Raw genomic sequence first — 17834 nt, 5'->3', positions numbered from 1 at the left:
ATTTAATTGTGTGGCCACCAATCCTGCCTAATGAATGTAAATACTTGGAATCTTGGAATAAATGGAATCTGGCTATTCCATTTATTAATAAATGGATTTTTTTTTTTTTTTTTTTGACAGTGCTGAATGCTTGGTCTCCAAAGTAAAGGTCAAACAAGGTCAATGTCCACTGGATTCTATGACATGTGACATGTTACACTGTAACTAAGCATGGCACATGATGCAAACTGCTACGTTTTAAAACCCGATTATTAATATTCTCTTTTCTGCTGCACTTTATATGAGATGTAAGATACTGCTTCTCAGTGTTTCTCACATTTTAATTTGTTTATTCCATTTCAAATACATTTTTTTCTAAAATAATCTTAAACTGAAAGCAAATCTCTACAACTTGATATAAATTAATTAAAAATATAAAATCCAGCTTCCTGGTGAAGTGGTGTAGAGGAGGATTTTCTTAAAAAGAAGACCTGAAAGTTCGGCTACAATTTGACAGAAAGTACATGTTATGTGCCGACGCGGGTTGAGGAGCGGACCTGCGTCTGACTGAACCCAGCGCTAAATAACCAGAAAGCGGTTCCAAAAACAAAACAATTTTATTTTTCCCCTCTTGTGCAATAATTGTGTACAACATAAAATATGGTTTGTCTGGCGGAGTGAAGGACGGCGCGCTCTCCAGTGCCCAAAGGGATCGAAGCCCGGCGCTTCTGGACTCACATTCACCGCCAAACACCCCCCAGGTGGACACGACAAACTGACTCTGAAGGATAGAAGAGGTGAGGTAAGTCAACAGCTACAACTAATATCCCTCAACGGCACACACTATCAGCAACACATTCAGGTCTGAATTTAAGCTTTATGTAAATGAGCAGCTTCTCACAACAGGTGGAGGATCATCAGTCCGCACGCCACAGCCGTGAGAAGCAATGTTCAAATATACTGCGTAACAAAACGCCAAATTACTATTAACGATTATTCAGACGATAATCACCTCTGATGTGTGCTGACAGCATGTGTCCCTCACCCGTCCTCCTTCACAGGCACGATGTGTCAAACTCAGGCGCGGTCCTCAGCGTCTCACAAACGAACGTCACAAGGTCAAGTTCCCGGCAATTCTGCTTGAACCACTCATGGCTTAAATGCAGAACGCCATCTAATTATCTGCATCAGCTGAAAGTCCTTAAGTCTGCACGTGAGCATCATCCACAGGTGCTGCGAGTCATTAGGCCTGCACGTGGACATCCTCCACAAGTGCAGCCAATAATGTTGATAAGGGTGAAGGATTCTTCTGCCAGCATCGTCTCCACAGACAAAAACCAGTTTGCATACCACCTGGAGAGCAAAGAAAAGAAAACAACACAAAAACATCCAGCCAAACCCCCCAACACACAACAGTACATTTGAGATGAAAGCCTAGATTTGATGTTTTGGTGAAAGAAACTTTTGTATTTCTTCATAATTGATGTAAATAAAGTCCAAGACATATTCAGTGACTTGGAAATGTTCATGTTTCCATCCCCTGACTTGTTTAAAGAAAACTGGCTATAACACTCATTATTATTTACAGAGTGTGGTATTATTACTGTTTTGTTTAAGAATGTTTAATTTTCACTGTTGCTGCACTTTGTGTCAAATCATAGTCATATCATATATCATATTGATATGACAATATTGGGATATGATCATTTGGCCATATTGTACAGCCCTACTGTCAACTAGCTGAAAACTTTGAATACTGTATTAATTTACATCTACAATAAATAAAAAAATGGTTAAAGTGGCAAGGGGTTAAGAGGGCTGTAATTAGGGAGGGTCAGCTGAAAGGCAAGAAAAGAAAAATGCTTAAAAAGGTGGTGGGGGGGGGGGGGTATGGGGGCAGAGCCCCTCCAGAAGATGAAAGACAAAATAAGGAAAATACTTAAAAAGGTGGTGGTGGTGGTGGGGGGGGGTCATGCTCATGCTCCCAAGAACCATTTTACAGAGAAAAGTCTGAAGGACCTAAAGAGCATGGTTAGCTGGTGAGGAGCTTCCAGGCATGTGAGAGGCAAATAAAGAAAAATCCTTAAAAAGGCGGGGGTCTGCCCCCCCCCCCAAGAAGCTGAGAGGTTTTAGCCATGCCAATGCTCCCCTGAGCATTTTCCTCAAAAAAAAAAAAAAAAAAAAAAAAGCCTGAAGGACCTAAATGACATGGTGAGATGCTGAAGAGCTTTGCTTGTTCATGTCTGTGACATGTACATATTAGACAAAAAGTTATGGACAGGGTGTCTACAAAATACTGCTTCACCAACTTTTAAATATTTTGTTCATACATATTGAGTAGTTGTATAATGTCTTTACAACTGTCACCGTCAACGTGTCCACAGCTTTTGAAGGCAGCTCCCCGACACTTGTTTTCCCCATGTAATTTAGGGACAACTGACTCATGAGTTGTTGTGGAGCCGCCGCTGGACTCTGTTTTTTTTTTTTTCTTCTTCTTCTTCCTTCTTCTTCCATTGGTTGTGATTAAAGCTTGCTTGACTTGCTCTGACGTCAGCTTTAGGTGAGTCTCGCGCAGCCAGACTTGCTTCTCGCGCGCCCCTCCTGCACTCGTTCAGCGATACGGTGAAATCGCTCGCGCTTGCTGTCATCATCATCACCATCATCATCATCATCACGAGCGCCGCCCTGTAGAGAGCGCGAGACCCCCCACCCCCCCTTCCTAAAGAACCTCGCAGGCTCGAGCGCAGCAGCGACCCCACCCCCAGCCCCCTGCTGCCGGAGAGAGGCGCAGCCACAGAGACGCACACGGGGAAAGACGGTTTTCGGATCTCCGCTCTGCCCTCAATCCGGGCCTAATGCTGTAGCAGACCGCGCGAGCGACAGACTACGCACTGATTGAGTCAGCGAGGGAGCGCGCGGACCGGAGAGACGACGGGCTGCTCATTCGTCTGTAAATATGGGCTGTACACTGAGCGCCGAGGAGCGCGCAGCTCTGGACCGGAGCAAAGCCATCGAGAAGAACCTGAAGGAGGACGGGCTGGTCGCCGCCAAGGACGTCAAACTGCTCCTGCTCGGTAAGCGGCGCGTCTCCGGCTGCGGCACGGCGCGGCGCGGCTCGGTGTGCGTGTGCGTGTGGTGGGGCTGCGTGCGTGGGGTGGAGGTGCTGTCCGTGGTACTGATTGATTTCCCCGCCGGCTCTGACTGTGCCCTCCGTTTTTTTTTTTACAGGCGGCGGGGAGTCCGGCAAAAGCACCATCGTCAAACAGATGAAGTAAGTGACTGCATTTATTATTTTTCACGCTTTCTGTTAAAGGCCCGAGACGGCGCCTCCTGTGTCCGTGCTCAGGCAGGCTGAGCCGCCATGTTTCGGGAGGCCGGAGCCCAGAGGAGGAGCAGCACCTCCTGCAGACGGGCGGAGGTGCTGCGGAGGCCCCGGGGCGCTGTTCACCGCCCGGGTGCTGAAATGTAGTTAAAGCCTGCGCGTGGCGGGGGCGGGGGGAGTAAGATCTGTGGGTGTTGCTCCTCTGCGTGCGTGTGCGTGAATCAGAGTGAGGTCACTGCAGATCCATTAGTGAATACCTCTACTTTTAATCTTAATGGCTTTAAGTGCCTGATATCACTCAGAGTACTTTGCCTTATAAAGCGGATTTAAGCGGAAATATCGCTTCCAAACATCCCCCTTTTCCAAGATAAATCACTCTTCGATATTTGAAATCGCCGTTGATTTGTTTGTGACCCTCTTACTGAAGTTTGCTGATGGTTGGTGTTTGGTGTAGTCGCGGTCCTAATTTAGCAGCATCTCCACCAGTCGGGCGGCTTGCTGCGCCCCCTGTGCCTCTGCAGGCGCTGAGACAAAAACACGGTTTGTTGCAGCCCACGGGAGCGCCAGATGGATGGCTTTTACTACACACTGTGGGCCATAAAGTTCAGGTATTGCAGAGTAAATGTGGTGTGCTTTGCTGTGATGCATCCGCTCATCGGATATGACGGAACAGCGAGTGAGATATTTATTTAATTGGTTGACCCAGAACTGATGTAATCTACTACAGCTGGGCACTCGCTTTTGTTAGAGACTGAAAGGCCAAAAAACCCGCAGGTGCACAATGGCCAAACAGTGAGTCATGAAAGAAGGTTCATATATGAATAATAACGTGTTGTGCAAAAGTTCATCATGTGCCTAAAACGTTTAAAAAATAATGTCACGTTGAGCAATGTGTAATATTTTTAAACAAATATTTGGATGGAAATAAAAATCAGCAATTTGTTGAATTCCTGCAGTTTATGTCAAAATGGGGTATTAATCATGTTTTTTCTGTTTCATTATTGAATGATCATCAGCAGCTGTCTTTGTGTTGCCATAATAAGGTTGGTGATGAATGATTAGTTTCTTTGATGAAATGGGCTAAAAATTAAAAAGAATTACAGAGAAAAAAAATATCGTTTACCTTTTGCTATAATATGAGTGTTTGGAGATTCCATTTTGTTTCTTGATACACTAATTTAGTAAATATAAAACAAAAAATTACATTGATATCAAAACTCTAGGGATAAAATATTATTTAAAAATCTTAGGGTGATCTTTGATCCAGTGCTAACAATAATAATAATAATAATAATAACAATAATAATTTCAAAGTGGTTTATAATACCAAAGTTCCATTTACCCACATTTAGAACCAAATATACACATAATGTAAACATAAAATATTGATATATATTAAGTTAAAATAAACATAGCATACAGAAAGAAATGTGATTTAAGGCTGGATGTAAATGACTCGATAGAATTACACCTTCTTACCTCCAGTGTCAGAATATTCCACATATTTGGAGCATGATAAGAAAAGGACTGTCTTTTGGGCCACATTGGAGAGATTACAACCCTAACCCTAACCCTAACCCTCCCATTTGCGTAATACAGCAAAGCTTCACCCTATTCTGTTCATGGATGACGCTTTTGTTTAATCTAAAATTGATTGCTGTTATGTTTTGTTTTCTGGCTTCAACTGGTTCAGAATGCTGCTGCCTGAGTTCTAACCAGGAGGAGGAAATATGATCATGTTACCACTATTTCGGCTTCACTTCAATGGCATCTGTCTGTGTGCAGTCAGATTTTAACATTTTGTTGTTAACTTAAATGGACTAGCACCTCCTCCTTGGTAGATCTTGTAAAACCTTATGTACCAGCTCTGTGTTATTTGAATACAGGATTACAGTGTTCAAAGGTAAAGTAGTTGTTTGTGGATGACAGGGATTTTTCTTACCGTGCACCTTTTCTCTGGAATAGTGTGCTAAGTTGTTATTATGTACATACATTTTAAGTGTTATTGTGTGTTGCAATGGATTTTATCATTTTGTTCTGTGTTTATGTTTGGTCAATTTGTCCATCCGTCCATTTTCGATACCTGCTTATTCCAATTAAGGGTCAATTTGGTCAGTTTGTATTGCTTTTATTTGCATGCGATTCTTAACGTTAAAGCAATTGTATAATTTGGTACTAAAAAGTGTTACGTAAATAAAGTTATTACTATTATTATTAGGGTATACTTGGGGGATAGTCAACACTCCCAAGTGCAAGCTGTGCCAGAGGAGGGGCACCCTGGAACATATCTTGAGCTGCTGCCTGAAAGCGCTAGGTGAGGGGCGATACTGCTGGCACCATGACCGGGTCTTAAAATCTTTTGCAGACTTCATCTGCACAGCGATCCAGCATAGCAAGACCCAAGCTGCCCCCAAATAGTCAATCTCCTTCATCAGACCGGGACAGAAGGCTCATCGACATCAGCCTAGCTCTTCAGGGGGGTTCCTCACCACCACTCGTGATTGGCAGCTCCAAGTCGACCTTGGCAAACAGCTCAACTTCTCAGCCAACATCACAACCACTTCTCTCCACCCAGATATGGTGCCATCATCAGAGTCCACCAAGCAAGTGGTTCTTCTAGAACTGACTGTCCCTTGGGAGGACCAAATCTATGAGGCCAATGAGTGAAAGAGGGCTAAATACGCAGAAATCATCACAGAGTGCCAGAGCAACAGTTGGAAAAACCGTTGTGAGCTGGTTGAGGTCGGTGCTAAGGCTTCTCTGGCCATTCATTACTGCAAAGCGTCAAACTCCTTGAAGTGAAAGGACTGCAAATGAAGAGAGCCATCAAGAACATTCTGGAGGCTGCAGAGAGGGCTTCAAGGTGGCTGTGTATCCATAGCGGGGATTTGTGGAACAATGTGCCACTTTGACACAAGCTGGGGAATGATCACCCCCGGCTGGGTTGCCCAGAGAGGGTGCATGAAGATTGAAGACCCAAAATACCCTAGGACCCTGGGCTCTTCACTGATGATGTGTCCAAGTATCACCGGAAGGCGTATTCAACTCCTAGGGTGCATAGAGCTTTAGCATAGTAGTATATTTGGAAGTAACATAACTGACGGAACATGCAGTGCTGGCTTTGCTGGTCAGTTATAACTGCAGCACTATATCTGAATAAAAAAAAAAACCCTAAACTTTTGATGACCCATACTAATTTAAATATCGGTGTATTAAATGTTGTAATTACATGTTTGTACATGCACAAAGCATATTTGAGACACTTTATGGCTTTGTAACATGAGGAGAATATAAGTAAAAGCCACCAAAGGCCAAGGGGGCACCCCCATTTCACCTGGCTGTGGGAAATAGATGGTTATTTTAGAGATGTGGGAATGGACCGTTTGTCTGCCTGGGTGTTTGGCATCCAGGACCCAAGGCAGATCCTTAGTGCTGTAGACGCAGTAAATTGCAGCATCACCACATGCTCCCAGACTTGACTTGACGCTGAGATTTACATGTAAAATGTATGTTTCAGATCAACAGCAGGAAATCACTGTGAGATTAGTGAGGTTATAGTCCTGATGTACAATACAGGTGCCATTAACTAAAAAAGCAGAGGTGAAATCTCTGACATCTTCCCATGAATGCAAGCATTTGTCTGGGGTTGTGGAAACCACCATCTTAGGTGTCTTTCTTTATACCGGATGCTTTACTGACCTTGACGTCACAGACCATGTTGTGATCATCGAATGGCCTGATTGCAGCACTTGAGAAACTGAGCAAAGAATCAGAGAGTCTGGGTTTGCAGTTATCCTGGATCAAGACTAAGATCCAGACTTTCAGTGGCTTCTTGCTCTAAGCCATCAGATGGTGAAAGTACCAAACTTGTAGCGATGTTTACATACCTCAGCAGGGACATTCATATCTCTGGGTCCTCTGCCTTTGAGATCCAGAGACGCTTGAGAAGAGCTTATAGAGTCATGAGGTTGCTGAACAGAGGTGTCTGCTGTTGGTGATACTTATACAGGAGAGTGAAGGTCCAAGTCTTTAGGATCCTGGTAGTTCTTGTCTTATGATTGTGAGATTTGGATGCTAACCAGTGACATAAGGTGATGTCTTTGTTACTAGTTCTCTTTGGGGGATCCTTGGGTAACACTGGAACGACTGTGTCAAAACAAATGTTTACTTAAAGAGACTCAAATTGTGAGGGAACATCAGTTGCAACATTTTGGACATGTGACACATTTATCTGGCTGTGATCTGGCACACAGATACCTCAGTGCTGAGAACCTCAACAACTGGAGAAGGCCAGTGGACCACCCATGCTCCACCTGATAGATAGTTACTTTGGAATGACTGTCTAACATGATTAAGTAATCGCTTCTGAATAAAAGAAAACAATCTCAAAGCCTCAAGATTGTTTTTCTCATAACAACCGTTATTGTACATTAACTCTTCAATTATTGTGATCAAATTAAACAGTATGTTGTGCAAAAATGTAACCACAGAGTCCTATGACATGCAGCCAGTCAGTGCTCTGAACAGCTCCACTGGATCCTCCATCATATATATATTTTTTTTTTATCTCCGTGCTGTCAGATTTTAAAACACAAACTGAAAATTGAGTGCAGTTTTGGTGCATTAGCACTCTGACAGGCGTTAGGATGATCTTTTATTTATTTATTTTGTTAGAGGCTGTCAGAAGATGACAGTGAGGTCATTAATTAATGTTGTGTTGGAGGCCAAGAACACAGGAAGCTCCTGGGACTCTCTCTCTCTCTCTCATACACACACACACACACACACACACACACACACACACACACACACACACACACACACACACACACACACACACACACACACACACACACACACACACACACACACACACACACACACACACACACACACACACACAATCATCCAGAACACCTTAATTCACTGATGTGGAAACACAGTTGTTTGTCTGCACATTAGCACATGGGTTGTTGTGTGACTTTTTTTGTGTGTTTAGTCTACATCTGTGACTCTGTGCTAATATCTGTGTACGTGTGCAGGATTATCCATGAAGATGGCTTTTCTGGGGATGATGTGAAGCAGTATAAGCCTGTGGTTTACAGCAACACCATCCAGAGTTTGTCAGCCATCCTCCGGGCAATGGACTCTTTGGGTATCGAGTTTGGAGACAAAGATCGAAAAGTTAGTCACCTTTACATTTCAGCTGAAATGTGTGATATGGACAAAAGACATACATCTAGGCAGTATTTACAGTAAATATTAATATTTACAAAATAAATCACAATCTGTTTAGGACAAGTCTCTTCCATGAACTCCAGTCAAACTGGTTCTGTAATTCTTACCTGCTTGCAATTATACCTGGGAAAAAAGATTGTAACTGTGTTGCTGATTAAAAGATCACATCTGTATTTTATGATTGACAATGTAATTGCAGCATCAGACGATACATGATAAAAGTATGCAGATGTAATTCTGATTGTGTTGTCAGTTTCATAAACATTTGGACAATGACATAGTTTTATAATTTTGCCTCTGTGCACCACCATAGTGGAGCAGAAATGTAACAATCAAGATTTGCACACAGTGTAGATTTTTAGCTTTAATTCAAAGGGGTTTAATAAATAAAAATCACATTAACTATTGAGGAATTGCAGCAATTTTTAACCACAGTTCCTTCATTTTCAGAGTCCATGAATAATTGTACAAGCTAATAATTGTATCAGTGTTGTTGTTAGTACAAATCATCAGTTTTGAAGCCACTTTTTTTAGATGCAGAAGACGGAAACATGAACATTTCTAAGTCACTGAACATGTCTTGGACTTTATTTACATCAATCATTGAAAGTACAAACAATATGGTACTGTATGGTTTGTCTGGAGTAGGAAGTTTGCAGAAACGTGAGTGCCCATGCCAGGAGATTGGTGAGAGAAGCCACCAAGATTCCCATTACAACTGAAGGAAATATGGGCTTGTGTGGCTGTGATTTCAGGAACTCTGCACAGTGCAGAGTTTGTCTATTGCATCATCAGTTACAGCTTCATGGTGGAGTGGAAGAGAGAAGGATTTTCTTAAAAAGACGACTTAAAATTTCCACTACAGTTTGCCAGAAGGCACACAGAAGACTCCAGCATTCTTTGTCCCACTCCACCATGATCCTGTGACTAGTGGCAGAACAGACAAAAGTTGCACTATGCACATTTCAAAGTTGTCATTAGTGTTTTGTTGGCTTCCCTCTTCAGTGTCCTTCTTGCACAGTCACTCAGTATTTTGTGAAGTCAATGCTGGGAGCATGCACTGTTCTTGAGAATTGCTGCATCCACCACACCTCAAAGCCCTGCTCCGGTCTTAGATTGCAACAATCTAGGCATACAACATTCCATCTCCACTTCTCGAAAGTAACAGCCTGGTCTTCTCCAGCTGCTGGGGTCAACAAAACTGAGGCATCTGAGAGTAACATATGCCATGAAAAATAATGTGTTTATGAGGGAATCTGGAAACCAGTGATCTGGAAATGTTCATATAGCCATCATCTGACTTGTCTAAAGAAAACTAGCTGTGAAAGTAAAGAGCTGTTTTTGTTGTATTAAGAATAATACAGTAAAACGCACTTAAACTGTTATTATATAAACCAGATATTCGAATTCACCGGAAAAAGCAAAAGTCCCATAGCTTTTGTATGGTTTTCCATGTAATAAACACCATATATAGCAGATTTTGTATAACAGATTTTTGCTCACAGCAGACAAAATGTCCTGTCCAAATGCAATGCATTTCATTAAAACCCCTTGCATATACTGAACAAAGCAGTCTGGACGTACCCAGTAACAGAGGTATGAAATTCAGCACTGACTCTCGCCGATTCGAGGAAAGTGGGTACTGTATTTACTTGATTAAAAGCCCAGCTGTTTATTTTTTTCAAACCATGCTCACACACGGGACCTAAATGAGGCAGGGCGTAATTCAAGGCCGGCGATTAATAACAAAATGCTGCTTGTTGCCTGCACTGTAATATGTTGTTAAGTTTCACACATATTTCTGGGTGTGATCAGAGCCCTCTGTGTGTCTGCAAACCCATGCACCTACTAAATTGGGGGCCGTAGAGGGCTGCGATTTGTCACTTTTATGTTTTCACTCCTTCCTCTCCCTTCATGGTTTAATAGTTTTTGCAGTGCACCTGTTGATTACATTCCAATCATGGATCAAATAGATTTGGCAGAAAAGTCTGCAAATATGACCAAATTTACAACAAGAAGTCAGGAAAAGATGCTCAAATGAGCCGCAAATCATGGAGGAAATTGTATGTACCAGACCGTTGGTTTGGAGGTTGATGATTGTATGAAGAAGTGGAGCTCGTTGAGGGACAAATTAATCCAGAAAAGCCACAGTTTCTGCGGCAAATTGCATAAAGACACAACAGAGAACTTTAAAAGAGTCACATGTACGTCAACGTCTTTGAATGGGCACAGAGTTACAGAGTTGCAGAAGCGTAAATCAGGCTTTTGGATTTTAAGGTACCACTCCGTAGCAGACTTAGAAAAAACATATTTTGTCCGATTTATACATATAACGGATTTTGCCTGTTTTACGCATATCATGGATTTCGATTATAATGGACAAAATTCACTGGTCCTCCTGAATCCATTATATGCAAATTTTACTGTACGTTTATGTTATTACATTTATTTTGTTTGATTACCTATGGACTCTGAAAATGGAGGGCCGGTGTTTTAAAAAGGCTGTAATTCCTAAATGGGAACTGCAGTATTTGTTAAAACCCTTGAGTCAAAGCTAAAAGTCTACACTACAAGTACAATTTGTATAATTTTAAATACCTATTGACGGTGTCCATAAGCAAAATAACAATAGTTGTAACTGTCTGAATTCGTATGTCAGAGAGCTCAAGCGGTTTGTTTATGTGATATTGTGAAATGTATTTCTGCAGGCGGATGCTAAGCTGGTTTGTGATGTGGTCAGTCGTATGGAGGACACAGAGCCCTATTCTGCAGAGCTGCTCGTTGCTATGAAGCGTTTATGGGCTGATAACGGGACTCAAGAGTGCTTCAACCGTGCCCGGGAATATCAGCTCAATGATTCTGCTAAATAGTCAGTAAAATGACAGTCTGGGAAGCGCAAATAGCAGCACGCATGGGATATCTTCTCATATTCTGTTCAAATTTTTCCCTTGTTGTCATCAGCTACCTAGACAGTCTAGACCGAATCGGGGCAGCAGAATACCAGCCCACAGAACAGGATATTCTGAGAACCCGAGTGAAGACAACTGGCATTGTTGAAACCCACTTCACCTTCAAAAACCTCCATTTCAGGTGGTGTACACCGACGTGGACTTTGTTATTGTCAATCCTGCTAATGTCAGTTTCAGTAATTATGTGGGAATCCATGGGCTCTATATTGGGTAGTGTTTATAAAATAGGTAGCTGACATTTTTCAAGGGTGGTAATAAATTATGCAAAGTTTCTATAATAAGTTGGAATGGCGTGTGAGTCCAGAATGTTTTTAGAACTGTGGGAGAAGAACTCAACTTTTTTATTTCCTGTTAATTATCTAATTTTTTAATGTTAATTTACTATTTTAATGTATTTGTAAATAGTTTAGGTTCTTGTTATCATATACACATTCTTCTTATTATTCTTATTCTTATTATGGAAATAAATGTTTTCTCTTTCTTATGTCATCCATGTATTTTTAACGTATTTACAATTATGTACTTACATTGAATTTACAAAATAACATGCACGCTTTTAATATATAGATGATTTACCGCCCCCTGCTGGAATGAGTCTGGAATGTAAATATCAATGTTCATTGTCCAGTGTTAGCTAATATCTGTAGTTTCTTTAAAAATATTAGTCCTATCAACATTTCGTCTTGGCGGCATTCATACTTGACCCAAAATACATTAGCATACCAAAAGGCAAATGTTAGCTCTTCCCAATTTGTCCTTGGTCAAAATTGCATGCATGCATACTTTTATTTTTACACATCCACAAATAGACAGTGCTGGATGACATCAAACGCAATACAGTTTTCACTCATGCTAACAGCAACATGACACTTAACTGACTAAATCAGTTGAACTACAAAACGCAATAAATCAATAACACTCTTAAACTAACATGAACCATAATATCAACATTTAAAACCCCAAAACTCCAAACTCCCATGGTGCATTGCAGCACAGTGTCCATTGTTCGCTGTTATTAGTTATTATTGCTAATTTCTCCAAAATATTAGTCCTGTCAACTTCTGGTTTTGGCAGAAAGTTCATCCTTGACACAAAGTACACAAGCATACCAAACAGCAAATGTCAGCTGTCCCCAGTTTCTCTGTGATCATTACTATATACATGCACACAGAGGCCATTTGGCTATCATAATATAGATGGATGATGACTGATTTCTTACACCATTGCAGGCTCTTTGATGTGGGAGGTCAAAGGTCAGAAAGGAAGAAATGGATCCACTGCTTTGAAGATGTGACGGCCATTATCTTCTGTGTGGCTCTGAGCGGATACGACCAAGTGCTTCATGAAGATGAAACAACTGTAAGTGGAACTCAAAATTCCAAAACTCAGGATATTTTAGTTGACTTTGTGTTTTAATTTATTTGTCAGTTTAATCCAAATAAGGTCTAAAGAGCTCTACTGTAAATATTCAGCATGTCTTCATTTACTTCTACAAAGCTCTATAAATGACAGCATCTTTGATTGTCTGCATTTCAACATCTGTACAGCAGTCAATATAGTTGTTAAACTTGCACTTTGTTGCCATTTGTTGTCACATTGTGATCCTTCTTACTGTTAAACCACAGTTGTGTTTACTCCACAGAACCGCATGCACGAGTCACTCATGCTCTTCGACTCCATCTGCAACAACAAATTCTTCATTGACACCTCTATCATCCTCTTCCTCAACAAGAAAGATCTATTTGCTGAGAAGATCAAGAAGTCACCGCTGACGATCTGTTTTCCAGAATATACAGGTGAGGGGAAAAAAATGCTGAGCACTAGGGCTGCACAATATTAGAAAAATAACCTGGCACTGTGATAGTCTCCCCGATATATACCATATTCAGGGCTGGATCCAGAGTGAAAATCTGACAGATGCATTTTTGCCCAGTGATAAAATAAAAATTGTATGCGTCTTGTTATTCAATAATCTTCATTCTTTTATTCATGTGCAGCATACACTGTCACACTTCTTTTAATATATTTATTATACTTCATGGACCATAGTGAACACTTATTTGTATAAATATGATGTCCTAAAAAAACAACACTATAACAAAAATTGACATGGTGGATCCTTGATCTCTGGACATAAATAGGAATAAACAAAATCTGTAGTTTTTGTCAAAAGCATTTCCTTTCAGACATTATTGGCATGAATGTCTTTCCATATATCTGAGCTGAGCTCTTTCAGCTGGCTGTGCTGCACGTCAGGATGTAATCTGAAAAGAAAATACAGCACGTCTCATTTTGGGAGGAAAAAACATGTTAGTTGATTGTAGTTTTTTGTCTGTATTACATTTGTAAGAGGTGTCATTTTATTTAAAGCGGCAATTCGTTTGAAATGATTAATTCCGACCGGACTCTGTCTCAGCAGAGAGCAGTGCAGTGTTTGGAGCTGTGCCAATGGAACGGAGGACGATTCTTGTTTCTTGACTGCAACAAGACAAGAGTCCCAGTTAGTGACTTTAATCCACACAAAAGGGACTCACGGTATTTTAATGGTTTTGAGAGGGGTTAAGCGGACTTGCTGTTTCTGAAGAGCAGCGAATCAAAGAACCAACGAGCTAGTGGATCGAAGCATTGCTTCAATGGTTCACGCTTCAAAGTGGAGTCGCGCTGCAGAAATGGTTGATTACAGACCCGCTGCAGACCAAACCCTGAATATCCGACTTTATTTGTACGTCCGTATGACTCTGAAACTCGGAAAAGTCCATATAATTTACGGACAATCCGTATAGGTTGACATGTATGGTCGGAAAACCACCGAAAATGTAATTTCAGTCATCACAGAATGCCTTTCAAACACACTATTGTCTGAAAACTATTTATAAACCACTCACCGTTTCTTGCTGAAATAAGCGCCCAATTTTCCTTGCACAACTTTTTTCCTGGATGGCATGATCATCGACTCGACTGGACTGATGCTATGTTTGTTTGATCCGGTTTGAATTTTCCTGTGTACACCTGAGTGGTGCATTGTGGGATCAAATCAAAAGCTGTGTTCACCGCGGGGACGTTTGGCACTATCCGGGATTATTCGAGATTTGTTTTTTATTAATCGATGACGAACAATGCGTAAAAAAAATCTGACCGATGCAGCTGCATCAGTCCAAACTGTTCTGGATCCAGGCCTGATATTGGGCCCAGGGCCAAGCATCAGCCCACCCCCTTTTTTGAAGAAAGTTGGTTAAAAGCCCACCTGAAGTTAAATTAAATGGAATACATTTAATGAATGAGAAAAGGACAAAAAATAGACAGTCAGGTGAGTAATTTGTAATATATTTTTTATTTGTGACGAAATTAGACATTTTATTGAAATTGGTATTCGGATGTACATGATATTAACCATCCTCCTGCATCAGCCCACCCAATCTTCAGGCAGAACTTTGTGTGGAGAGCCCTGGGCCCTCTGATGGGAGAACGGGGTATGTAAAGACAGAGAGAGCTAGAGAGTGAGAGAGATGTGAAAAGAAATACAGAGTTTTCTCAAGATAGTTCTATTTGGAAAGACTCAATCATTCTAGAATGATTAGAGTGATTTTGTTAGAAGAATGCATAGGCATAGATAATAATGATGATAATAACACAAGTGAAGTGCCACGCAGCGACGCAAAGCTCGCTCTATGGTAGATGAAGGCATAAACCGGAAATGGCACAAAAAATCTGTCCAGTGGAGAAAAAGCCACAAACCGGACAACATTGTCGTAAGAAGCCACAAACTGATGGTAGATGAAGCTGCAAACTTGAAATGGCACAAAAAATCTGACCCATGGGAGACACAAAGCCACAAACCGGACAACATTGTTATAAAAACTTCACCCATTCATGTCCGCAACAGATACATATTAATAATAATAAATCTGAAACTTACTTTGCAAGCCATTCTCCACAAAATACGTGTTTTTGGTCAACATCATCCTTTCTGTACACCAAATAATTCCACCTGACTGACTGTTTTGTGTGTGCCACTATACATTCCTTTTGGTGGTTTGCTTCTGTTCTTTTCTCATTTACAGAACAGCTGTAGTCCACAAGTAGTAAAATTCCTTTTATTTCAAAGTCAAATGCATAGCAAAAACAAGATACATTCCTTCCATTCCAACCATTTACAGTTAAAGTCCTAAACACACTTTGCTGCTGACCAGCGGGAACATACATCATCTCAGAGCATTTTGCAAGTAGACAACTCAGAAAAATGGTTTAAGGTTAATTTTGTGGGGTGGTTGGAACACAAGGTCCCATTTCCCACATCCTTTATAACGGGGCACAGGGAAGAACAAGAAGTTTGCATCAACTTGCAGTTAACTTGACATGCAGACCCTGTGTGTCACTCACTAGTAACAAACTCGAGTATCCAAAACCCCTTAAATCAGAGTAAATATTATATCCAACAGATTAGTTACATTAGTTGTGTAAAATGAGAAGTGCATTTTTTTTCAAGCAATGAAGTTGTAGAGTGATGATGTCTGATTTAATTTGCCTTATTTGACATCAAGTCTTCTGATACAGCTGATGATGCTCAAACAATATATCATGCAGCCCGGCAGCATCCTTCTGTCTAACAGTTGTCTTTCACATTGTGTTTTATTTCCAGGTGCTAATACTTACGACGATGCTACCGCATATATTCAAGTTCAGTTTGAGAGTAAGAACCGCTCTCCCAATAAGGAGATCTACTGTCACCTGACCTGTGCCACAGACACAGGAAACATCCAGGTAGTGTTTGATGCCGTCACTGACATCATTATTGCAAACAACCTTAGAGGGTGTGGCTTATACTGAGGCCTGACCAAGCACAGAGGTTGTCATGGAGTGTATGAGGTGTTAATATTGATAATTTTGATGATACTTAAACACATATGTAATTCTACACGTCCAAATGGACCCAAAGAGCTGCCGTCAGACACCACACTGGATTATTGCCATGATACTTCTTTTTGTCCTCCCTTCCTCATATTTTGATTTCAGTGTACAAACTGTTTTTTCCTCATAAAAACATCTTGAGCTGAATGTTTCATTTGTTATTAATGGCTGTGTCAGCAACCAGGAAGGTGGAAACGGCAGCACCAGGGGTAGAGTCAGCTGGTGCCCTGTTTTGTAAAAATCAACCCCAAAATGCAACAAGTGTAGGATGCCATTTGAAATACAAATTCTTCACTTTTTATGCACAAGTCTTGAGCCATTTATCTGTACTGAGCTTAACCGCTGGTGGTCCATTTGAAGAGCTGCTGCAGGTGTGAAGGTGGTGATGTGCGAGAGGCTGAGGGTCATGGTTGGCATGGAGGAGGTGACTGTAACGTTCAGGGACAACACTCCCCTATTATAAGTAGCCTGCTAGAATGTTCTGCTGGTTTTCTGTATAACATAATCAAAGAGATGACTCCTGTATTGAGAGCTTGGCCTCCTGTAGTGTGATGAAATGCCTGTCAGATATCCCAAAAAAAGTCATATCAGTGCCAACCATCTGGTGACCTCAGATAGGGGATTAGGATCATATTATCAACAACTATACAAAACATTTTCTCATCAATTGATTTATTTAAGCCTCATGCCCTACATGCCTCCTCCTACCTCCTGAAATCCCGTGCCACATATTTATTTCCTGACCTAAGAAAACTGGGTATACTAATACCCGTCTCTGCTTCAGGGGGTAGAAAACAGCTCTCCACTGACTCCTTGTTTTCTCTGTGGTGCTTTACCCGCCCATGTGAATCCATTTAGAAATAGAAGACTGCACAAGGAGGCGAGCTATCATCTGAGGCAGCGTTTACTCTGCGCTCCTCTTAGAAGCAAACAGGGAACCATGATCCCCATCTGTCACATTTCTTTTCACAGAGGACAAAGTACAGCTTTCCATTGTCACTTGTTGCACCCAGAATTCCAGGTTCCCATTCCCTTATCCTCTTACCACTCGCATATCATTCCCCATTTTTACCTTAAAAGCACTGTACTGTATATATTATGATTATACCAGTTTGTTTTTTTTGTTTTTTTTACTGTGAATGTTTTTGTGCTGCACCCCAACCTATTTGGTAGTTTATTGATTGCTCTCATGTGGAATGTTTGTGCTGAGCCAATCGAATGTTGTGTTTACATTAAAGCCACAATTTTCCTAACTATTTCTGCCTTCGCTGTTATATGTCCGAGTGTAAGTGTGTTTCTGCCTGGTGCCTCAGCAAAAACACAATGCAAAGTTTTAACACTGTGACACAGTTAATCTGTTCAGGTGCACAGAGAATTAAGGTTAGGCTGGGAAATTAGGCTGAACATTATGAGAATGG

At 41.2% G+C, this 17834-nt stretch overlaps 1 protein-coding gene across 1 annotated transcript; it reads left to right on the top strand.

The window, feature by feature from the left end:
* Nucleotides 1-2740: 2740 nt before the first annotated feature.
* gnao1b (guanine nucleotide binding protein (G protein), alpha activating activity polypeptide O, b) lies at nt 2741-17672 on the top strand. The gene is made up of 8 exons (XM_034189617.1): nt 2741-3053; nt 3208-3250; nt 8344-8485; nt 11248-11408; nt 11501-11629; nt 12738-12867; nt 13151-13304; nt 16148-17672. The coding sequence occupies exons 1-8, from the start codon at nt 2936-2938 to the stop codon at nt 16333-16335; spliced, it is 1065 nt and encodes a 354-aa protein (XP_034045508.1). The 5' UTR covers nt 2741-2935; the 3' UTR covers nt 16336-17672.
* Nucleotides 17673-17834: the final 162 nt, after the last annotated feature.

This window comes from Thalassophryne amazonica, chromosome 2 (assembly GCF_902500255.1).
Source record: "Thalassophryne amazonica chromosome 2, fThaAma1.1, whole genome shotgun sequence".
Classification (NCBI taxonomy): Eukaryota; Metazoa; Chordata; class Actinopteri; order Batrachoidiformes; family Batrachoididae; genus Thalassophryne; species Thalassophryne amazonica.
This window is presented reverse-complemented; position numbering and strand designations above follow the sequence as displayed.

Coding starts and splice junctions, on each gene's coding strand:
- gnao1b (XM_034189617.1), top strand. CDS start 2,936: ATGGGCTGTACACTGAGCGCCGAGGAGCGCGCAGCTCTGGACCGGAGC. Junction 8,486..11,247: donor TTGGAGACAAAGATCGAAAA/GTTAGTCACCTT, acceptor GTATTTCTGCAG/GCGGATGCTAAGCTGGTTTG. Junction 12,868..13,150: donor TTCATGAAGATGAAACAACT/GTAAGTGGAACT, acceptor TTTACTCCACAG/AACCGCATGCACGAGTCACT.